Source organism: Trachypithecus francoisi, unplaced genomic scaffold (genome assembly GCF_009764315.1).
Source record: "Trachypithecus francoisi isolate TF-2019V2 unplaced genomic scaffold, Tfra_2.0 Lachesis_group21, whole genome shotgun sequence".
Lineage (NCBI taxonomy): Eukaryota > Metazoa > Chordata > Mammalia > Primates > Cercopithecidae > Trachypithecus > Trachypithecus francoisi.
The window spans coordinates 45,505,037-45,529,680 of record NW_022681467.1 but is presented as its reverse complement, the minus strand read 5'-3'; the positions used below and the strand labels follow the sequence as shown (position 1 = coordinate 45,529,680).

General features: G+C 50.6%; 1 protein-coding gene across 1 annotated transcript in view; it reads right to left on the bottom strand.

Annotated features, from left to right (window-relative positions):
* Positions 1-2,103: 2,103 nt before the first annotated feature.
* SLC9A8 (solute carrier family 9 member A8) overlaps positions 2,104-24,644 on the bottom strand; it is an 80,441-nt gene continuing 57,900 nt past the window's right edge. The window contains 6 exon segments of the mRNA XM_033186703.1: positions 2,104-6,441; positions 7,361-7,507; positions 10,020-10,240; positions 13,344-13,455; positions 16,659-16,741; positions 19,954-20,070. Of these exon segments, the coding sequence (XP_033042594.1) occupies positions 6,334-6,441; positions 7,361-7,507; positions 10,020-10,240; positions 13,344-13,455; positions 16,659-16,741; positions 19,954-20,070 (788 nt within the window). The 3' untranslated portion in view covers positions 2,104-6,333.

Here is a 24,644-nt window from a genome sequence, read left to right as displayed (position 1 = left end):
TTAGCAAAGACAACAGGACCCAGGAAGAAGTGGTGGTTGAAAGGAACCACCAGGTCTTCCATATTAGGGATGGATGGGCGTGTGCTGGAGTACCAGTATGTGTATTTTTATAAAAGGATGTACTAAAATTTCTACTTTCATTTTTAGTCATTTTGAAATCTTGAATAGCATTTAAGGAGAGGGTGAAATGCTTCTCTCTCTCTAAAGGTGGTAAAATGCTGGCCTGATAACATTCTAAACGTTTTCCCACATCCTTAGTATCTTGAATTGTTGGTAAATATTCTATCGTTATTTATCTCACCAATCCCCCATACATGGACAAAGAAGTTGTTTTCCATTTTTCCTCATTCAGATATTGCCAGGATGGCCATTCCTGGAGTGCAATTTTCATGCACTTTCCTTTTGCCCCATGAGTGGAATTGCTGGGCCGTTTTCAGGCTTTGGAGAGCTGTCACCACAGTGGCCTCTGGAGAGTGTCCTCTGGAGAGTGTGAGCTAGCTGCCCTCCCACCAGCAGCGAGGAGTATATGGCTCATCTTCGCCCCAAATGAACCAACTACATTTTTGTGGCCTCTTTTTTTTCTAAGCAAAGACTTATTTTCTTCCTCATTTACATCAGGGTATCAGCTGGCAGCTGCCTGTATGCGCAGAAGTTCCTTCTGTGCCCAGCACTGGACTGGTCCCGACTGATGCTAAGACCCGCAGGTCTGCCAGGCGGTCTCCCCAGGCAGGGGGAGTGTGGCTGACGCCTGCCTGCTCCCCTGCAGGTCCACAGATACTCAAAGAGGACCCCCATTTATGGCGCACTTCCTGTCACCCAGGGCCTTGAGATGACTGTACTGGCCCCTGACCCCCACTGCCCTTCGTGTCTCCCATCTGCTCTGGCTAGAGCCAGAGGGCTGTGTTGTCCCTTGCCTGGGGTGGGGGGTTGCCTCCAAGAGGCAGTGGGTCCCCACTACAGGCCAGCTTCATTCCCCTAGTGCCCTACGGAATAATAAGCAGAGGTTACAGGGCCCTCAACTTTGTGCGTGACCCTCCAGCCTCCCGCCAGCTTTCTAGCCTCTAAGGAAAATATTTCTTGCCTCGATTGCTCCCGTCTACCCTAAGAGGTTTTTCTAGGAGTTGAGAAGGTTGAAATACAAATGAAACATGCCCTGTTCCCTTCGTGGGAACGAGGTGCCCACTCAGGACCACCCCCTACCTTTGCTGCCAGCACTGCGTTCTGTCCCAGCTGACACTGCTCAGCACAGCACAGCCCCGCTTCCCAGCCGCCTTCACAGGCAGGCCTGGCCTGGAAAATTCTGCTTTCTGTCAGCCAGAGTTCTCATCATTCTCGTGGTGCCTCCCTGACACTGAGGCCAAGTGTCAGCTACCACTTGTCATCACACTTGCAGTTTTTATTATGGTGGAGAAATATTTCTCTGAATCTGGGTTTCCACCAAAAGCGGACCAAGGCGAGCCTCCTGTGGCCTTGGGAGTCTCCCCTAGGGTGGGCACAGGGTGGGAAGGAACCAGGAAACTCAGCTCTTGCCCCGTGGCCGGGGCCAGGACAGCTGCTCCTGACTGGTTTCATTTTATATCACAAGCATTTTTGGTTCGTGCCTGTTACCATCAGCAGCTTGGATGCCTTTGGAAGTACGTGGGGGTATAGAAGAATTCGTGACCCTTCTTCCCCCACTTGCCACCACCTCCGATCAGAGGCTATGGACGCCCCCACTCCTGCGGGAGGGCAGGTTCAGTGACAGAAGTTCCCCATTTCACCATCAGGCAAAGGCCTGTGGGGCACTGATCTACAAGCCCCGAGCAGGAGGTCAGGCGGCCCTGCAGCCCTGGCGGACAGCCTGTGAACCCAGGGAGGAAGGGCTCCCAGCATCGTGAGAAGCTGAGCCGGGCTGGCGGCTGAGCCTCACATGCTCCTCACTGAGGGCCAAAGGTGGGAACCAGACACAGGCTGCCCTGACCCAGCCCTGCTCCTAAACACTGCACTTCCTGGTGACATGGCTGCCACCGGCCCAGGGGCTGGATAGCTGTGTGCCACAGAGCCCAGTCTAGGAGGTGTGACCTGTGCATCTGCAAAGCCACCTGAACATGAACAGACACTGGCTCCGATTCAGCAGCATACACTTTATTTCTAAATAGGCATCCAGTGACACGACTATTCACACATCTATTCCTGACTCCCTTAAAGAGTCCGAGATGGTGCAGGGGCTCCCACATGGCAGCCACAGGCCCCCCACCTCTGACCCACTTTCCCCCCCCAGCCCGAAGCCCCATCAAGAAGAGCAGCACAGCACTGCTCAGGAAACGGGCCTAACAGGGGCCTCTTACCGCTCACTTGCGGGAGAAAAATGAGTACGTCTGGCCGTCATAATGCTTCTTACAACAAAAACCCAGCACTCTTCATTTTTACATAGGAAATGATGAAAACGAATGTAAAGATTCACATCCATCTTGACAATTCAAGCTTTGCCATCTTGAGGACAATTCAAGCTTTGCAGATCCCTACTTGGAGAAACCATCAATGCCTTTGGTATAAGCCAGGCTGTGCTCACCATCCAGATGGGAGTAGGGGGGCCTCCCCATCCCAGCCTGAGGCTCTGACTCTGAAGGGCTGGCAGGTGACTTTTGACCACGGATGCACATCTTCCTATCCAGTCACAGGCCCACTGCTCACGAGCACTTCGCATTCACCCCAAAGCCAGTGAAGCCCCCGCAGAGCAGCCAGGGAGACCAATTCAAGGGCACCAGAGAGCACAGCAAGAAAATGGCTCGGGGGAGGGGGATGGGACGGGGCAGGGTGTGTATTAGTCTTCCTCCTTCTGTTACATGCCTGCTAACAGTGAAGCCCCTCAACTGTTGGAGAACTGTCTGGGAAATGGCAGGAGCCTCAATGGAAGGGGGCTGGCTCTTCATTCTCTTGAAGCCTTTATCTGACTGAGACGGAGGGCGTTAGGCGGAGGGCCCGCAGCTCTGGAGATGCCTTCCCAAGGACACTGCTTCATGACTCTGCATCAGGAAGCTCAGGGTTTCCTACCTGCCCCCAGCAAGGGCAGCACACACTGGCACTCACTCGGCAGGGAATCTGGGGGGCAGAGGGGGACCTTTTCTCTTCTGCATGTGAAATCCTTGTCAGTGGCAGCCAATGGCCACTGAGCTTCTCCCCACACAGGAATCAGGCAGCAGTTCCGGCCCTGAGCCACCCCAGGCCACACCCACACCCCAGCCTGCACCCTCCTCAGCAGAAGAGGCCTGGCCTCGGCCACCTGCTGAGGACTCTGTAAGCATGTGCGCCCCGTGGGAACACGGACCCGAGACTTCATGAGGCCAAACCGTGCCGATGGCACCCTTGTCAAGGGTTTTAAGAAGGGTCCCCAGTCACCCATCTTTCGGCATTCCATGGCACACAAAGGAATCCTGTGGGCTAACCTGGGTGACTCTGGCGCTCAGGCCTGCCCCTTGGCCTCATGCCAGCCAGCCAGCCTGGCTGGCCCAGCCCAGTCCACCCACTGTGAAGAGGGGTGGCTGGCTTAGGGTAGGGGCCGACAGGGCTTCAGCTCTGCCTCTGGGCAGAGTGTCTGAGCTCTAGATGATGGAACTGAGCCATACTTAGCCTGGCCCTGGCCCAGCCCCCAGCAAACTTATCTCGGGAACCTAGAAGCCAGCCCCTTTCCTTGCGAGACCTCACACAAGTCACGGGGTGGTTGTTCCGAGGGGTCATAACAACTACAGGCTGAAGAAAGCATGGGATTTATTCCAAGAACTGGTTCCACACGGCAGCGCCTGTGGTGGAGGGACTGCTGGCTAAAGGCTGGTCTCCCCCAGCGCTCCCTGGCTCCAGCCTTCACTCACCCTGAAGTGTTCCTCCTACACGCCACAGTTCTCCTGTCCCACGGCCTAGACCCAGAAGAAAATAAATACACATGCAAGAAGATATAGTTAAGCTGCATATTTTTATATCTTCTGCGCATTCACTGCCCCAAATAGAATTATCGGGTGTGCTAAAGGTAGACAGCAGCAATTTGTTATTCTCAGGCAAAGACATTTGAAAAAAACTGACCCAGAAAAACAGACTTCTATGGCCTTTTGTTACCGAGGCGAGTCAAGACTGCCGAGGAACACGGGCTGCCCTTATCTCTTGGGGGCACTCTCCCAGGCTGCTGACCTCACCTGGCCACCCAGGGGCAGAGGAGGCTCACAGGAGATCAAGGCAGGTGCTGGTACCTCCTGGGAAGGGTCCCGCCACCCCCTCTGCCCCCTACAAATGCTAGGGCCCCCCCCCCAAGCCCCACATGCTCTTCCGCCACAGCATCCTTTTCAGGTCTCAGCTGAAAGCGTGAGGCCAGGTGTGGCGTGGCTGGGGCTATCAGACCTGGTGGTGAGGGGCCAGACGGAAATGGGATCTGACTCTTTTCATTGCTTTATCTGTGAATTGAAGATTAGGAAAGAAAGAAATCCTGGCAAACAACTGAGTTTGCAAAGCAACTGACATCTGGGAGATGGGACCCTAAACTTCAGGGGAGAATGAGTTCTGGCAGGGGCGCAAGAACAATCTGGTCTCAGATCCGTGCCCCCACTCGCCCAGGGGCAGGCAAAGGTCCCCACCCTCTGACTTCCTCTCTTCTCCACTAAAAGGAAATGGTGGAGACCAAAATTAAGCAAGGCAATGGCTCAAATTATGGGGTTGAGAGATTTAAAAAGATCATATTTTAGCTCTATCAAGTACACATTTACTTTTCATGCAAAAAGTAAACAGCGTGCTTCCTGCCCGGCTGGCCTGCTCTCACTTCAGGGGCAAGGCGAGGTGGCAGGATCGGGCCTGGCCTCTTGTTCCTGGCACAGGTCCTGAGGTTAGTCCCTCCTGATATCTGGAGCCACACTGGTCTGAGGTGGAAGAGATGGAGATGCGTTTGCTCCAGCCCAGGGCCCATGCTGGCCCACTGTGTCCCCAGAGAAGCAGGAATGCACATGGTGAGTTAAACCACCCCAGGGAGCCAGCTTCCAAGGCTCCCTGGGACCCAGAACCACATACGGAAGTTGGCAATGGCCCTTCGATGAGCTGAGCAGTTTGAGGCTTGTCAAAGGGGAGGTGAGGAGAGGATGCGAGTCAGTGACTCCATTCCATCTGGACATGACTGACAGCTCCTCACCCTGAGATGGCTGAGGGGGCCGGGTCCCTGGGACAGGGCTGGGGTGTGTATGCGTGGAGCATCTGCTTCTGACTCCACGTCGGGGTGGGACGGGGGAGCACTGGGTGCTGCTGCTCTGGCCCCTGCCCCAGTGCTTTGGGGACCCTAGCATGGGTGACAAATGGGATCCAATGTAGGGAACTGGGAGAGGGGAAAGAGGATGGAACCCTGATTAGCAGTGAAGATGGCAGCAGTGAGCAGACACCGCAGGGCCTCGGCACAGTGGCCTCCGGTTAGACAAAAGAACAACTGAGTATGGGAATGGTGGGGAGAGAGATCAGATGGCAGGAGGTGACTACGAGGCTCTCAGCACTTTGCTGTAAAATGCATGAATTTAAACCTAATTAAGACAGCAGTTGTGGGCCGGCAGAAACCCTGTGCCTCTAGCTTTTCCCTCTAGAGGGCGCTCTGACCCTGCAAGATAAAAGCCTTGGGTTGCAGCTTGCAGGGGACTCTAAAGAAGATACCAGAAGGTACCAGTGTAAACATTCAGAAGATGCCCAGAGAAGGGCAGCAGCCGCCTGCTGTCCAGGGAGACAGGCTGAGAAGTGCCAATCAGGTAAAGGAAAAAAGGTCATTCCGTTTCTCTCCCTCTCTCTGAGGGAGCACAAGAAGTATCACAAAGGGCAGCGGGAGGTTTTCAAGATTTCTGGGCTCTGTCACTTAGGTCAGAATTGTGGCTGCGGAGGCATCTTGATGACTCAAAGGCAGGTGGCTGACCCCTGGCTCTGCCAGTCCGGTGGGGGCAGGATGAAGGCAGTGGCTGGGGAATGGCACACCTGTAGATGGTGCTCTAGGCAGGGGGCCACAGGGGTCCTCCAGGTGGCGGGGTAGGTGCCCCAGCTTCACAGACGACTGGCACCTGGCCCCGTGCTCCCTCTCCTCTGTGGGCCGACGAGCCACACTGAGCAGAGGCTGGGTCAGGGAGGAGTGGGGAGATGACAGTTTCCCAAGAAGTCACCTGGCTCCAGAGGCCTGGCAAGTTCTGGTCTAAGGTGACTCTGCAGCCAGTACCTCGCCCCGCCCTCTATGTCCAGACTCCTGAAGGGGCTGCTGGATGCACGCACCTCTTTGAGGCCCCTGCTGAGTGTCTGTGGGCAGCAAACGCCCATCCTGGGCCTGCCTGCCTGAAGCCTTGGCACCTGGCGTCAGAGCAGCTCCTGCTCGTCGTCCTCGGAGCCGGAGGGGCCCTGGCGTACCTCCTCGTACCACTTGTTGGTGAGCGTTTTCATCTGGATGCGCCCGTGGTGCAGGTCCTGGGTCGAGAGACACAACCAAGCCGTCGGGGGCAGGGCCAAGGAAGGGAGGGAGGCTGCTGGGTGCCCTTGGGTGGGGTGTCTGGGGAGGAGGCAGGAGGTAGGGTGATGGCCGCAGGCAACTTCAGCTTCAATTGAACAAACTGAGCTGGGATTGTTCTTTGTGGGGTCGGAGATCACAGGAGGTGTCATTCAGAAAGGAGGAGGTAGCATGGCATGAGGTTGAAAATGTGGTCTCTGGAGTCAGACACACTTAGCTCTGCTCCCAGTTATGCCCGTATTGGCTGTGACCTCACGGGGTTACTGCACCCTCTTGGGCCTCCATCTCCTCAGCTGTCAGGGAGACAGCTGCATCCACTGCACGGGATGCTGAAGAAGGAAGCAGTTGTGGTCACAGTCACTGGAGCTGCCTGGCTCCGGAAGAGCGCACACACCGGCAGCTATCAGGCCTGCCCGGGAATGGAAAATGGGCCTGCACAGAAACAAAGCAGGCAGCTGCAGGAAGAGCCCCACCCCTACGCAAGGCCTCCAACTAAAGAGAGGCCAACAGTGCCCCGAGGGACAGAACCAGAGGCCTGAGCTGGGGGCAGCCTTGGGCCACAGCCTGAGGTCCTGGTGTGTCTGAAATTCCTCAGCTCTGATTCAGTAGCTGATTGATACCCCGTCTGTCATCCAGGAAAACCAAACTGTGTTAACAAATCTATTATTAACCTCGCCCTGAACGTGGCAGCGAAGGAAAAACAGCAGATGCCGAGTTCCACAAGCACGTCCAGCCTCCAGATCAGGAGGTGGCGGCCTGGCGGGCCCACGTGAGACTTTCTGCCCCCCCACTCCTTCTCCACCCCACCCTGGGCCACCGCAGGTCCTGAAGGAGGCAGGCAAGGGACCCCCAGAAAGTGTGGCCTGGCCAGTATCCCACCTCCTGCGTCAGCCTCCGAGTGAAGAAGGGGTTCAGGTACTTGGCGTCCAGCCACATGAAACCTTTGAGGTCCTGCCGCCTGATGTAGTGGGCCTCGTACTCCTCCTCCGTGAGCTCCGACAGGTGCTCCGACTCCACAGTGTTGCCCTGAGCAGGGAAGAAAGGCAGCCCGATGGCCATCAGGGGGCACCATCGGGGGCACCTCTGGAAGACCCCACACCACCCAGGCCGCCAGTGTCCCCAATCCTAACTCCACTTGACCATCAGTGCAGGGTGACGATGGGCAGCAAACGGCCTCCTGGGAGCCCGCGGGGAGGTGGGAAGGTCCCTCAGGGCACAATGGATGCCCAGGACCCCACCTAGGACAGCTAAAACAGAAGGACTGGGCTGGGGCTTGGTTTTTAAGCTTTTCAAGCTTTTTGGGTGATTCTATCATGCAACCAGGACCGGAACTGCTGTTCTGGGCTTTTCATTAGCAGCAAATCGCACAGGGAGGCTTTTTGTCTCTCTGCTTGTGGCTCTATTAGCTAGGACCCCACCGTGGACAGGCTTTTGCCAATCAAGTCAGGAGACGAGAGGGGAGAGGGACACATCCTGTAGGAGTTGGAGAGGGATGAGAAAAGGACCCCATGTGGAGGGGAGGGCCACAGGTGAAGAGGTAGGAGCAAAGCAGACAGGCTCTGAGTGCAGCGCCCGTTCTGCTGCAGGAGGCTTGGTGGGGCCACAGGTGCAGGTGGTGGCGGAGGTGTGGGGGAGATGGGTGCAGGGCAGGAGCAGGGAGGGGAGATGAGGGCAGGGGAGGGGAGGGCATTTAGATGCTGTGAAGCAGTGGTTGTCAAACACTGGTCTGTATTAGAATCTACCTGGGGGGCTTGTGAAACCACAAAATACTGAGCCCACCGGAGCCGCCCGCAGAGGTGCTAATTCAGTAGATCTGAGTGGGCTTGGGAATCTGCAGATCTAACAGGTTTCCAGTGATGCTGCTAGTCTGGGGACCCCATTTTGAGGACTGCTGATCAGTGTGGTGGTGAAGAACGCAGGCTCGGGAGACAGCCCGCAGCTGTCTGATCTGATTCTCTTGGTGCCTCAGCATTCTCGTCTGCAAAATGGGTATAATGAAAGCACCAGTTTCCAGGCAGCCTATTGGGACAATATGAAGGAAAATGCAAGCACATTGACTGCCACAGAAAACATTCCAGAAACTCAGCGGTTCATCCTCAGAGGAACTGTCCTGTTTCTGCTAGTGCTGTGCTTCGCCAAGCGTGTTCACAGGATTGGCTGCAGCAGTACTACCTGGCAACTTGTTAGAAACGCAAATTCTTAGCCTAGGCCACATGGTGAGACCCTGTCTATACTAAAAATAAGAAAACAATTAGCTGGGTGGGGTCACGCCTATCTGGAGTCCCAACTACTCCAGAGGCTGAGGTGAGAGGATTGCTTGAGCCCAAGAGGTCCACGCTGCAGTGGGCGACCATGATCGTACCACTGCACTTCAGCCTATGCAACAGAGTGAGACCCTGTCTCGGAAATAAAGAAGAAACACAAATTCTTTCGGACCCCATGCCAGACCTATGAGATGCTGGTGACAGACCCAGCAGCCTGTGTGTAGCAAGCCCCCCACCAATTCTGATACCCAGAAAGACCTAAGCTAGAACTTTTGTGAAAAACAAAAAAGTTGGTAGATAGGGGTTGGGGGCAAAGGGCCTCTTAGTGTGATGGAAGTTCTGCAGAGCCAGGCCTCACAGCCATCTGGAACTTTCCTCCCAGCAGCACTGCACTGGCTGAGGCGCCCAGTTTGGAGACTGGAGGCCATGGTCTTGCCAGCCCTGACTCCAATGTTAGCCGTGGATGGCCACGTGAGGACTCCTGAGCCTCTGATGACTGATTAAAGTTACTGAGGCCTAGCATACGGGAACTAGAAAGAGATGCATGTCCAGAAATGCATGATTGGCAGGGGATGCTCTGGGCTGGAGCCTACAGCAGCCTCTGCTTTGGTCAGAGGGCCTAGCTTTGCATAGAGGTCCTGAGGGTGAAGACAGGGCAGGAAGGCAGCTTGGTGGCAGGGGCAGTGGCTTGTAGGAAGAAGTGGGCAGGCTGCAGAGCCTCAGCTCTCCCTACAGCTGGACCCTGGGTACCTCCAACCCCACACCATATCTGTCCTTGGGGGAGTACCCCTCTCAAGGGCCTCACAGCCACTGCAAGCCGTCCTCCCCTCCTCAGGCCCGTAACAGGTGGTTTTTAGTAAAACCATACTGGGGAATGATGGGATTTTGAAACCCTCAAGCCTGGGCCCTGACAGGTGTCTCAGCTGCTGGCAAGGCAGAGGCACTGCTGGGAGGGTGGCATAGGCCCAGACTCCTGTGGTGCCCTATGGAGCTTCAGAGAGGGAGCAGATGGGGTCGCCCACAGCCTCCCTGGCTGCGGCAGGTCACAAAGTTGCCAGACACCCCCCCCACAAGAGCCATGCTTCAGAACTCAAGTTCTGTCACCTCCTTCTCAGTGGGGGACGACCGGTGTGTGTGCGAGTGTGACGTGTGTGTGGAGGTGCTGGGCATCCTCAAAGCAAGGCTCATCTCCCCATTTCCTGACAGTGGGGACCATCAGCTGTGCAGCAGGCCAGCCCCCTGCCCCACCCACCCCGCAGGTGCGTGATACTGACCATCTTCTCCGTCTTGCTGAGGTTGACGTCCTTCTTGTTCCTGCGGCGTGCCCTGGCATCCTCGATGTCCATGAGGCGAATAAGGGGCATGGTGCTGCCGCCCAGCAGCAGGATGGTGAAGAGCACAATGACGATGGTGGTGGTGCCAATGAGCTGCCGCTTCTCCATGGGCTCCAGGTCCAGGTGCAGGCTCAGGGCGTAGGGGATGGCCCCCCGCAGGCCTGGGGGACAGCAAACAGCATGAGAGGACACAGTGAGGAGGCAGCAGCTTCATGGGCTGGCTTCCCTGGAAATCCACCAGCCCAACACCGCAACCAGCCGATTACTCTTTTTTTTTTTTTTTTGAGACGGAGTCTCGCTCTGTCGCCCATGCTGGAGTGCAGTGGCCGGATCTCAGCTCACTGCAAGCTCCGCCACCCAGGTTTATGCCATTCTCCTGCCTCAGCCTCCTGAGTAGTTGGGACTACAGGCACCCGCCACCTCGCCTGGCTAGTTTTTTGTATTTTTTAGTAGAGACGGGGTTTCACCGTGTTAGCCAGGATGGTCTCGATCTTCTGACCTCGTGATCCGCCCGTCTCGGCCTCCCAAAGCGCTGGGATTACAGGCTTGAGCCACCACGCCCGGCACCAGCCGATTATGCTAATGGCCCTGCTAAAGGGCGTGTGCTCGCCCTGTGAGGCTTTGGGGTGTAAAGAGCAGGTGGCAGAGATGTCGGGACCACAGACTCACCTCCATGCCCACTTGGGCAGATCAAATGAGGTGGCCTGCCCCAGCTACAGAGCCCCAGGTGTGGGTGCGGGAGGACTTATCAAGCCTGACGCTCGTGTCCTGGAAACTGCAGGACAGCTGCTTGTGGGCTGAGCCCTTCCTGTGTGTGCGCCAGGCCTGGGCAGGTGCTCAGCGTGCAGAACATCACTGGATCTTCACAGGAATCTTCACCGAGCAGCGATACTCTTGTCCACAACACACAGATGAGGGATGAAGGCCAAGAGCAGCATGGCCCGCCCACAGCCACTCATCTAATACCCACAACAGCACAGGATGCAGTGTGTCCAGCACCCCTCCTATCTCGAGATGCTGCCGCTGAGGAGGCCCCTGGTGGCACTGATGGGGCTGTGGGCTGCTTAGGTGGTAACGAGAGGCTGGCTGGTCCCCTGTGAGGCTACTAGGAAACAACTGAGGGGCATGGACTGAGCTGGGAAACAGCACTTTCCTCTCTTAGAAGCTTCCTGGCTTCCTTGGCGCTGTACTGAGGGGACAGGCAGTCCTAGCCCCACCCTTGGGGAGCTCCTAGAGCAGCTGGGAGACACAGCAAATGAGGGTTGTGAAATGGTACCTGGAAGAGAAGGTGGGAGGGTGGGGTGTAGACAGCACCAGGACCTGCCCCAGACAGGAAGGCAGGGAGGCTCACATCACCATGGGGTAGGACAGCCAGACTGCTGCAGGCCAGACCCAGATAGGGAGACGGCAGGGCAGGAGCAAAGGGCACATAATACAGAGACATGGCAAGGACGAGGGACTCTCAGCCTCTCTAAACCTGTCACGGGCCAGAGGATTCAGTGGCATGGCACACGTCATGTGCTTTAACAGGGTATGTACCCAGCAAGTGCTTAGTACCAGTTAGCCAGGCCATGGGGCAATTCAAAGTAAGATTTCTTGGGCAAGGGAGATGCAAAGGCATAGGGATGGTGGCATCTCCAGGGCATCCAAACAGGCAGCTGGAAACAGGAGGACGGATCCCAGAGGGAGGTCTGGATTCCTGGGAACGGCTTTGGACTAGGTGGAAGTGAAGGCCAGTGGATGGGTGAGCGCACTCAGTGAAGTGCAGAACACACAAACAGAAGCGGGGGCTGGGGCCAACTCCTGAAGAAGCCGCTATTTGAGGGGTCAGTGAAGGGGGACGAGCCCAAGGAGACACCAAAGAAAAGAAAAGAGGAGCTTGCCCCAGACGCCAGGAAAGAGGGTGAAACAGTCCTCATCAGAAGGCAGGGGCGGTGGAAAGGAGGTGGGCTAGGACGGGGGCGGACCCCTCCCCTCCAGGTCTGGCTGCGGGAGGTCACTGGTGACCTGCCAAGGCCAATTCCTGCCCCATGGACAGACGGTGAAGAAGTGGGGAAAATGAGCGAGCATGGCTCACTCGCAGGGGTCTGGCCATGGCGAAAGAGGCGTGGATGCAGCGGCGGGGACGTGAGGAGGAACTCTGGCTGAAGTTCCTGGTGTTTTGTAGGAAGGAGGAGAAGCTCTGATTGCTTAAATGATGATGGAAGGGGCCGGAAGCAGATGCTTGTTCGGTGCCCCTCGTTGAAGATCCAGGAAAGCCTGGATGGAAACCCACGAAGCAAGAGCCCAGGGAGCCTGGGAGAGAACAAGAGCTGACAGCCCCCGCCATTTCAAATACACTCCAACCTTCCCTGTAACGCTCTCTTATCCTCGTGCCCCCCTTCCCAAATAGCTCACATCACTTCAAAAACCTCTGACACACTTCTGCAACCACTGTGCAAAGTAGTTTGCCTCACTGGAAAAAGAGATTAGGAAAAAAATGAGTTTTTCTCACCATATATATATGTATACATACATAGACATATACGTACATATATATGACACATACACATTTTTAAACATGGCCTTTAGAAAGAAGAGATATCTGAGACAAACTTGCAGATATGCCTTTGGATAAAGAACATTATAAAGTATGTTGCTATAACTCAACCCACACGGAAAATACTTTAATTATAATATTTAAGCAGGAAAGCATAAAGAACAGTATGTATTGCTCAAAAATAAATTTAAGGATGCCTATGGATCCAGTTCTTTAGAAGCAAAGATTTATGAAATCATTTCCATCCTTTAAAAAGCGATTAAATAACAACTGAAACATTCAAATTAAACTACCAGAACTTTGTGACTTAAAGGAAAAATATCCAAAACTAACATAAGGTATGAAACAGTTTCAACTTTCACCTTTTCTAAACCTTGAGTCCATTATTACTTCAGCCTAGAAAACCCACAGAGAGGCACTGAGCCACGCCCAGCTGCGTCCTGGACTGCACTGTCCTGTCCAGGGGAGAGTGGCAGAAATCCCAGCTCTACCTCCAGTAGTCACGTGACCCTGGGCATGTCCTTTGCCCTCTTCCAACCTAGCCTCGCCCACTTCATAGCACCATGGTGAGGGGCACCATCTTGGTTGCAGTAGGTGTCATTAGATGGGAGTATTGATTACTTGTGGCTTTGCCAAGGGCGCTAGCGGAGAACCACGGCTCTCTCTGTGTGGGGCGTGCTTTTAACAGGTATTTCTCCACCCCATTTATTCAAGATTTGACTTACCACTAAACCACATGATGAACATCATCTTCGGTGTGATTTTATGATCCCGGAAGAAATTCAGGAGGTAGGAAAGAGGGAAAATGTTTACCGCTCTGCCAAATAGTACAAGCACCTGTTGATAGCAACAAACTAAGTCTTAGGTGAAAACATCTGGCTCTTCACGCTGAAGCTTCTTGAAGCTGTTGCAGACTGTGTAACACATCCAGTACAAATGCAGCATTCCCCTCATGCCCCTCAGCCATAAAAGACACGAGCAACACCATGCTCGTGAGAGACCCAGCACGGGCGTGCTGCCGGAGCTGCTGGATTCTATGCATCAAGGAAAGGATAAAGCTTTGTACGTTACCTTTCTCAGTAGCCAGAAAAGAGAACTGATGAGGTATCAGGAAGGGCATTAGTAATGACAGCAGAACAAAACTGAATGCCAAGAGGCTGTACAGAAGTATTCACAGATTAGTTTAAGGACAACCTGACTCCAAAGGCGCTCCTCCTTGGGACAGGCCTGCATTGATCATTCCAGCCCTAAGGGGACAGACAAGGTGTTTCCGCCTCTCCCTCAGGGAAAGGAGGGCAGCTATGAAGGGCCTACCCACGCATGGAAACTGCTGTCTGAGCAAGAGGCACGCAGAGGCAGGGTCTACAAGGAGGCCATATGCCCTGGCTTAGCCGGCCAGCTGCTTGCTGTGGCTTTTGGTTCCTCTCCAACTCCAAAGGCATGTTAGTCTTGGCAAAGTACAGCTTTATGTAAAGTTCACATCTTTTGTTGTTTGTTTGTTTGGTTTTTTTGAGACAAGGTCTCGCTCTGTCTCCCATGCCGGAGTACAGTGGCACAATTGTGGCTCAATGCAACCTCAACCTCCTGGGCTCAAGTGATCCTCCCACCTTAACCTCCCAAGTAGCTAGAACTACAGGCATGCACCACCATGCCTGGCTAATTTTTTTAAACTTTTTAGTTAAAGATGAGGTCTTCCTATGTTGCCCAGGCTGGTCTCAAACTCCTGGTCTCAATCAATCCTCCTGCCTTTGCCTCCCAAAGTGCTAGGATTACAGGTGTGAGTCATTGCACCCAGCCTAAAGTTTAAATCTTATCCAAGCAGATTCTTAGGACATTTATTACTTTACTTTCATTTTCTTCATCTTGGTTCTTACCATAACTACTTGAAAAGGATGACACAGACATATACAGCACATTCTTTTTTTTTTTTTTTATACAGCACATTCTTTAGGCTTTCAGTTTATTCCTTTAACAAGCATGAATTTTACATTATTATTATTTTTTTTTTTTTTGAGATGGAGTGCTGTGGTGCGATTTTGGCTCACTGCAACATCTGCCCCCCAGGTTCAAGCAGTTGTCCTGCCTCAGTCTCCCTAGTAGCTGGGATTACAGGCGTGTGCTACCATGCCCAGCTGATTTTTGTATTTTTAGTAGAGACTGGGTTTCGCCAAGTTGGCCAGGCTGGTCTCAAACTCCTGACCTCAAGTGATCAGCCCGCCTCAGCCTCCCAAAGTGCTGGGATAATAGGCGTGAGCCACCGTGCCTGGTCAAGAGTAAATGTTTCCAATCATCAAACATTTCTCTGCCAGACAACATGCTGATCATTTTACATGCATTATCCTGCTAAATTTAAATCCTTGCAAAGGTCTTATAAAGTAGGTATTATCATCTCCAGTTTATAGGCAAGGGAACTGAGGTATAGAGAGATGAAGTAATTGGTCCAACTTGACAAGGCAGGAAGTAATGGATTCAAGCCTCAAATCTGGTTCAGACCCCAAAGCCCATGCTCTTGACCACTAAGTGGAGCTTACAGGGCAGGAACTGGAACCCATCTGAATAGCACAGGCCATCTCCACTAGCTGCAGGGCCAGCCTGGGCCTAACTGCTTAGAGAAAACTGAGTTGTCACCCCAGCGCATCCTCTCATTTTCCTCCCGACCTCACCCACTGAAATCCAATCTTCCATGCCTACACTGGTGTTTCAGGTTTGATTAAATGTGTCCCCTTTTACCCAGTGGCCACACTAAAGGCTATTATACTCTTTTCTGAGACAGAGTTTTGCTCTTTTTGCCCAGGCTGGGGTGCAAATGGCGTGATCTCGGCTCACTGCACTGCAACCTCCACCTCCCGGGTTCAAGCAATTCTCCTGCCTCAGTCCCCGGAGTAGGTGGAATTACAGGCACGGACCACCACGCCCAGTTAATTTTGCATTTTTAGTAGAGACAAGGTTTCACCATGTTGGCCAGGCTGGTCTCGAACTCCTGACCTCATGATCCACCAGCCTCGGCCTCCCAAAGTGCTGAGATTACAGGCGTGAGCCACTGCGTGCAGCCTAGGCTATTATACTTTCAGTAAAGGACTTTTGCTACTTTTGCTGCTTTTTTTTTTTGCCCTGAAACCTGAGGTTGGAGGACGAATAACGGTGACCAAGAGCAACGAGCTCTTGCTGACTGACAGGTGGAAGTACCCAGGTTGCAGGAAGACTATCTTATAAACAGACAAATATAAATAGACAAATTTGAAGAAAACTGCAGTAAGAAGTACATAATAAACTATTCAGAAAAATTAGGAAAGAAAAAGAAATCCCAGCTCTATAACCACTGTGAACATGTGGCTACATTTTCTTTACATACTTTCTTTTTTTCTGTGCATAATAGTTTTACATGGTTATGGTCAATTACATATTCAATTTTGAAATATGCTTTTACCTCCTCACACAAAAACCTACAAACCTGTACTTTTATTTAAAGACCATAATATTCAAGGCCATTAAAAATCTTAAAAAACAAGACTGGGCGCGGTGGCTCATGCCTGTAATCCCAGCACTTTGGGAGGCTGAGGCAGGTGGATCACGAGGTCAGGAGTTCAAGACCAGCCTGACCAATATGATGAAACCCCATGTCTACTAAAAATACAAAAATTAGCCGGGCATGGTGATGTGTGCCTGTAATCCCAGCTACTTGGGAGGCTGAGGCAGGAGAATCACTCGAACCTGGGAGGTGGAGGTTGCAGTGAGCTGAGATTGCACTACTGCATTCCAGTCTGGGCGACAGAGCGAGACTCCATCTCAGAAAAACAACAACAACAAAAAAAAAACCTTAAAAAAGTCCTTTCTGGGGATATTTATTCACTTAATTCTACCCCTGTCCCCTTAGTATATGTTTGTGATTTTTTTTTTTTTTTAACAAAAGAAACTTTAAACAAAAAACTCTATGTAGCTGTTGACTTTGAACAGTTAACAGTTACATAAACGAATCCGGAACATGTGTTTATTGATCTACAAATAAGTAATTAAATAAAAAAAACAAGGAAAATACTTACTATGCACCAGATGACAAAGGAAATTTCAAACTTGTGAGGAAAACTAAAAATGGACAGGCCAAGAAATGCAAACACACATGTTTCTGAAACAAACCAAAGAATGGATTATTCAACCCCAATGATTTCATTCCAATATGGTACTAAACTGTTAAGCAAGCAAACATTCACAGGCAGAATCCAATACAACACCTTATTTTCTTGAAAATCCCGCAGCCAATGTCTTGGCCAAACCTGTGCTTAAATTCTCTTATTCTTTTCTACTACATAAGCAACACGTCCCTGGTATTCAGAAATCTCTTAATGTAATGAGTCAACTGTCAAATACTTCTGCAAATAAACGCAATCCCGCCCAGGGAAGATGGAAACACATGAATCTGCCGATCTGCTGAACACTGTCACTAGCTAGGGTCCCAACTGTGGCAACATGGCCAAAATTCAGAGCAAATGACTGTGACGCCACATGACAAATGTGAAGGGTCTTTGGTTAACTTCCACATGATTAGCTTAATGTATTTAACGTTGCCACAAGGTTTAGAACACAGCTCACACCCAGCAGGATTTGCAGAGTGAGACTCATTGCTAACTCTTGGCTCCACTCTGCAAGCCAAACACAGCCCAATATTTACTCTCTGTCACACAAACTTGTATATCTTAAGAAAAAGCATCTTATAAATTTCTAACACTAGGCTCTCTGCTTAAACTGTGATGTCCCTCAGAATAGCATAATGACTAAAGAGATTAAAACTGTATATATATATATTTTAGAGACACAGTCTCACTCTCTCTCCCAGGCTGGAGTGCAGTGGCACGATCTCGGCTCACTGCAACCTCCGCCTCCCGGGTTCAAGTGATTCTCCTGCCTCAGCCTCCCGAGTAGCTGGGACTGCAGGTGCCTGCCACCACGCCCAGATAATTTTTTTTTTTTTTTTTTTTTTTAGTAGAGACAGGGTTTCACTGTGTTGGCCAGGCTGGTCTCGAACTCCTGACCTTGTCATCTGCACACCTTGGCCTCCCAAAGTGCTGGGATTACAAGCATGAGCCACTGTGCCTGGCCTAAAACTGTATTTTAAAATAGCTGATCATAAAGAGCAAGGCTGTTTTACATTCTAACAATGTTTTTCCTTTGAATGGTACCCAAGTTTAAAACAAGTCCACAAGCTAGAGAGTTTACCCACCCTCCTCTCTTTGAAATTTTTTCTTATCTAATATTTGTGTGATCTTTCCAAATGAGCACATTTAGAAGACATTCAGATCTAGTGGATGCTTTTCCCTGGCAGCATCAACTCCAGGGTCTGGATACATCATGGTTAACCAAAGCCTCTCACATTTGTCATGTGGCGTCGCAGTCATTTGCTCTGAATTTTTGCCACTTTGCCACAGTTGAGACCCTTGCTAGTGAGTGTTCAGCCAGCAGGCAGAATCGTGTTTATCACGTTCCCTGGGTGGGATCATGTTTATCTGCAGAAGTATTTGACGGTCTTTCTGTCACACTTGACAAACTGTTTCTAATGACCAATCCTCTATGGATGGATATTTAGATTATTTCTATTTCTGAGAGGTTCAGCAAACACCCCAGTACAGGCTAAATTCCACACGGTTGAACTGTTGGGCCAAAGAGTACGTGCCTTTTAAATTCAGACAGACACAGCAAATGACTCGCCAGAAAAGATTCCAGCAGGCCTGTTTTCCACACACCAAGGCCAGAAGTGGGTATTATCAAGCTTAACATTTGCGAGTCTGCTGGGTAAAAAACAGAATCATTTTGAATGGATGATTTGCTTTATGTGTCTTTAACTGGGAGGGTCAGAGTCAGAATCTGTAGTCTCGCTTTCTGAGAGAGGTGCTGTACAAATAATACCCTCTGGCCCAGGAATAGAGAGACCTGGCCCAGGAATAGAGAGACCTGGCCCAGGAATAGAGAGACCTGGCCTGCATACCCACTTCTTGGCCATGAGACCATGGGCAAGTCATGTGACTACCCCTCACCTGAGCCTCCTTATCTGCTGAAGTTTCTGCCTGGCCTGCCCCTGCCTTCCAGCATGCTAACAGTGTGGAAGTAGCAATTAAAAATGAGACAAATAACTGGGCATGGTGGCTCTTGCCTGTAATCCCAGCACTCTGGGAGGCCGAGGCGGGTGGATCACAAGGTAAGGAGATCGAGACCATCCTGGCTAACACAGTGAAACCCCGTCTATACTAAAAATGCAAAAAACAAAATTAGCCGGGTGTGGTGACGGGCACCTGTAGTCCTAGCTACTCGGGAGGCTGAGGTGAGAGAATGGCGTGAAACCGGGAGGCGGAGCTTGCAGTGAGCCGAGATCGCGCCACTGCACTCTAGCCTGGGCGACAGAGCAAGACTCCGTCTCCAAAAAAAAAAAGAGAGACACAAATCCCCCAAAATGCCAGGAGTGACTCTGATGATGACAACTAGGGCAGGAGCCACTTGGGGGCCAGCTTAGAGAGACATGGTGAGAGTTGTTCCCCAACTCCAACCACTTCCAAGTATAAAGTTGGTGGGAAGATACATGGGTATGTCTGAGTGTGGGGAGAATAAGCTCAAACAAACTGCTTAAAGACAAAGCCATCATGGTTTATCCCAGCCCAACAAATGACACCTCTACTGCAAACTGTCCCTGAGTGATGTCCCTCAGGCTGCTCTCGTGAATAAAAGATTCTGTGGACAAGTTTGGAAAATTCTGTAACTATATCCCCCATTAAGGATTTTACAATGCACATTTGCTGAAAAGTCTGGCAATTCATAAATGTTAAATTTTATTTAACCAGGATTTCCTAAACTCTTGTTTGACTACAAAATTTATATTTTTCTTTCTTTTTTTTTTTTAAGATCATAGCCCACTGCAGCCTCGAACTCCTGGGCTCAAGTGATCCTCTCAGCCTCCCAAACAATTGGGATTACAGGTGTGAGCCCCATGCCTCCTTGCTTGACTATGGAGCCATTTTCATCTAACCATCATTAATATTATTTCCAAGGACTACATTTTTGGAAATGTCACATTAATACATTAAAAATTCATGTCTCAAATGTTCATAATTGGTTCTCACTATTTTTGGTCTTTAAATCGTAGGCAGCAGATGTTCATTTATGAGGTGTTTGGTTTACTTTATGAAATTTCAAAGCCAGAGGAACAAACAAAAGATAAGCGAGTACGGGATCTGGCTCTGAGGAGCTGCTGCCCTGCTGCCAAGGAAAGTCTCAACTGACTCTAAAACAGGGTAAGGAAGAAAGATCAGCTCTGGGTGGGCCTGTGCATGGCCACACAGACGCAGAACTCACCACACAGGAAGGCCACGGTGCGGAGGGTCTGCTGCATGAGGATCTGGGTGACTGGGGAGAGGTTATGGTGCGTGTAGTGGGACATCACGATGCCTGAGAACAGGATGGCCATGATGCCTAGACAGGGAAAGAACAGAACAGAAAGCACTGCCGTGTGATCCCCAACTCAGATCTCACAATGCCTGCAAGGCCCTGGGGCCTAAAGCATTAGATGATTTAAGAAAAACGAAAAGAAAGTAATACCTGAAGCCTCCCAGAGGCTTCAGAAAAAATACCATGGGTCCCTTCCCTCTGGCAGCCTCATTACTAGCTGGGTGACCTTGAGCCACATTACTCAGAGCCTCAGTTTTCACTTCTGTACAGTTGGACTAATAGTAGCCACTCACAGAACTGTTAGGAGGGTGAGTGAAAATAAGCCACATAAAGTCCCCTTCACAGTACCAGAACTAAAAAGGTATGGACTATCACTGACATCCAGGGATAGCACTGGCAGATGTGGAACCTGTGGCTATCGAGGGCCCACTGCACGGCCCCCCACCCTTTTTTTTTTTTTTTGAGACAGAGTTTTGCTCTTGTCACCTAGGCTGGAGGGCAATAGTGCGATCTTGGCTCACTGCAACCTCTGCCTCCCAGGTTTATGTGATCCTCCTGCCTCAGCCTCCTGAGTAGCTGGGACTACTACAGGCATGCACCAACACGCCTGGCTAATTTTTTGTATTTTTAGTAGAAACAAAGTTTCACCATGTTGGCCAGGCTGGTCTCGAACTCCTGACCTCGGGTGATCTGCCCGCCTTGGCCTCCCAAAGTGCTGGGATTACAGGTGTGAGCCCACTGTGCTTGGCCAACTGCACCGTTTTGCATAAGGAACTTGAGCACCTGTGAATTTTCTATACGTGGGGAGTCCTAGAGCTGAGCCTCCACAGATGCTGAGGGATGACTATATAAGGGGTGAAAGCAAGCAAACCACTCTGGAGGGCAGAAAGGAGCCTAAGAATCTGCGTAAGGATAATGTGTGGATTCTTTTTTTTTTTTTTTTTGAGACGGAGTCTCACTCTTGTTGCCCAGGCTGGAGTGCAGTGGCGCAAACTCGACTCACTGCAACCTCCGCTTCCTGGGTTCAAGCAATTCTCCTGCTTCAGCCTCCCAAGTAGCTGGGATTACAGGCATCCACCACCAGGCCCAGCTTATTTTTATATTTTTAGTAGAGATGAGGTTTCTCCATGTTGGTCAGGCTGGTCTCGAACTCCTGACTTCAGGTGATCTACCTGCCTTAGCCTCCCAACATGCTGGGATTACAGGCATGAGCCACCGCACCCGGCCTCTTTTTTTTTTGAGACAGGGTTTCACTTTTTTTTTTTTGAGACAGACGTGATATCAGCTCACTGCAACCTCCGCCTTCTGGGCTCAAGCAATCCTCCCACCTCAGCCTCCCAAGTAGCTGGGACCACAGGCACATACCACCACGCCTGGCTAATTATTTTGTGTTTTTGTAGAGATGGGCTTCACTATGTTGCCCAGGCTGGTCTCAAACTCCTGAGCTCAAGCAATCCAACCTGCGTCATGGCCTCCCAAAGTGCTGGGATTATAGGTGTGAGCCACCTCACCTGGCCAAATGTGTGGATTTTGATGGACTTTTAAAATACTTTTCCTTAACTTTCAATTTTCCCATAATCATGAACTACTGTCATTTAAAAAGGTAATGCATCTTTTCTTCAGAGCCCTGCAGCAGGGTGTCTACAACCTTCTGTGCTTATACAGAATTTGAGCCTCGACATTTGTCCGCTGCCCTCAGTCACTCCTGAGGCACTCACAGTTCTCTTCTCAGCATCTCCCTGTGTAGGCAGCAGGAAAGGGGTGTCTATTTCATGTAAGGAAGCTGAGATTGTCTTAAAAAGTCGTCAAATAAGCTGCCAAGATATACTAATTGCAAGTCAAATTTCATAAGCAAAGTTTTAATTCACTTCTGCCATTTTGTGGAAATAGGGCTTATCTGGCAAACTTTCCATGTATAAAAGGGTGAAAATTGGCCAGGCGTGGTGGCTGATGCCTGTAATCCCAGCACTTTGGGAGGCCAAGGCGGGTGGATCATGAGGTCAGGAGTTCAAGACCAGCCTGGCCAAGATGGTGAAACCCTGTCTCTACTAAAAATACAAAAATTAACCGGGCATGGTGGAACATGCCTGTAATCCCAGCTACTCCAGAGGCTGAGGCAGAGAACTGCTTAAACTTGGCGGGGCGGAGGTTGCATGAGCCGAGATCGTGCCACTGCACTCTAGCCTGGGCGACAGAGCGAGACTCTTGTCTCAAAAAAAAAAAAAAATTGTAAAAAAGGGTGAAAATCACAGCACTGTATTACAGACATGCCAACTGCTAAGCTTACTGTAACACAATACCCTACAAAATATAGGAAACCTACTTTTTTGTATTTCCCAGCAGGTGTGGGCTGGCTGAGTGACAGCAGGAGCTGGACATTTGATCTCCTAACCCTCTTAGGAAACAGCAAATGCCTTTGCTCTTCATTTTCCCCTACAGGGAGATTCCAGCTATGCTTCCTGTAAGACACACCCGACATGGTGGGCAAAGGAAAATGAGAGGGTAGGAGACTTCTTTACCTGCTCCTTTAGGGCTCTTTGGAGCTCAAGATTGTTTTTGCTGTTGTTGTTTTTCTTTGAGATGGAGTTTCACTCTTGTTGCCCAGGCTGGAGTGCAGTGGCACAATCTCAGCTCACTTTCGCCTCCCGGGTTCAAGCAATTCTCCTGTCTCAACCTCCCAAGTAGCTGGGATTACAGGCACAGTCTTGGCTCAGCCTGGTTACAAAGGCCGACGGTAGCCCTGTGGGATTGAGGATCTAACATGGACCAGTCTTCCTTCTGTTTTTCCCTACAGGAAATCTCCATCTTTAAGGACGTCACCAAATTCAAACATTTTGGATTTTTCTATATGGATAAGTAAGCCCTGTCTGGGGGCTGAGTCTGGACTACAGCTGCCACCTATGCACTTGACCCACTGTTGGCACGGGGCCATCTGGACAATCCCAGAGGCTTTACCCTGGGCTAGTATGGGGTCAGGGCACCTTGAGTTCTAGGTGAAAGGAAAGAGGGTCAGCAGCAGGCACAAAAGCCAGAGGGATGGCTCAAGTATCTGCTTTATATGCCCTCCAGAAGCTAAGGGGACTCTCCACCACCCACACCACCCTCGTCTGCAGCCACTGGAGCAGACTATAGAAACACAAAAGGGGGGTTGGTGCAAACCAGGCTAACTTTTTAAAGTGAGGTAAAAGGCATGGTATTTTTAAAAATACACTTATGGAAGAATCTCCTTTAAGAAGGCAAAATCATTTAAGCAAGCAGATAATGCAGCACAAGCATTCAGCCTTCCTGAAGGAAGAATGGCAGAAAAGAAGAAAGGGAGAGAGGAAATCCACTTCTGTTTATGGTTGCATCCACTGTTTCAGATGTAATAAAGGAAGACAGTATGGGATTCAAGTCCAAAAGGCATTGAAAAGGTATCATGGTACAATTTCCACTGTACTGTGCCTTACTGTGTGTAAAATAGGACATACTTCTTGAGGGCTGAGTGAAACCATAATGAGTACGCTATGTTAATTACTCAATAATAAACATATTTTGCCATAAAACATTCAGACTCACTGAGGTATAGAGTAAAAGAGAATCTCTATTCACACTGCCCGCTCAGAGGTAACTACTCTTAACTACTATTAACACTTCAACATGCAGACTGCCAGTTCTTTTACCATGTGATTATAAAGTTTATCTTTCAAGTAATAGGCTGGGCACAGTGACTCATACTTGTAATCCCAGGACTTTGGGAGGCCAAGGTGGGTGGATTGCTTGAGCCCAGGACTTTGAGACCAGCCTGAGCAACAGAGTGAGGCTCTGTCTCTACAAAAATTACAAAACTAGTCGGGTGTGGTGGCACGTGCCTATAGTCCCAGCTACTCAGGAGGCTGAGGTGGAAGGATCACCTAAACCTGGGGAGGTCAAGGCTGCAGTGAGCCATGATTGCGCCACTGCACTCCAGCCTGGGCAACAGAGCATGATCCTGTCTCAAAAAATAACATTAAAATAAAATAAAAATAAAGTAATAAACAGGATCCTATCACATATATAGTGCCTATACCAGCAGAGCGATTTCTTTTCAAGGGCTTCCAACTCTTTTGTCTTGGTGCGTATACTAGAACTCCAGCTCCTTTTCAGACCTACAGAACCTGTGAGGCAGTGTCCTGGCCACACTGGTCTTCCTTCTCTTCCTGGAGCATGCCACACTCCCGCACATCTATCTTTAGACCCGTGGCTCCTGCAGTTTCTGCTGCCAAAACCCTCCTTTCCTAGAGCGTCCCTGGGCTGGTTCCTCTCATCACACAGGTCTGAGCTCCAGTGCCACCTCCAGGAGAGACCTCCCTGATTGCCTGAGCTCCCAATCCATTCTCTACCGCATGACACTCTCTGTCTTTAATTTCTCTTCTTGTAATTTCTTGCCACCTGGAATTGTCATATGGGTTTGCTTAAATTCTGGCTTTCTTCTGCAGGAAAAGGAAACTGATCTTGAGTTGTTTATAAATGTAGCCCCAACAGCAAGGATAGTTCTCAGCATAGGGTGGACATTTAATAAATATTTCTTGAATGGGTGAGAGATTGATTTTTCAACTTAAAGAATTTAACAATATGTC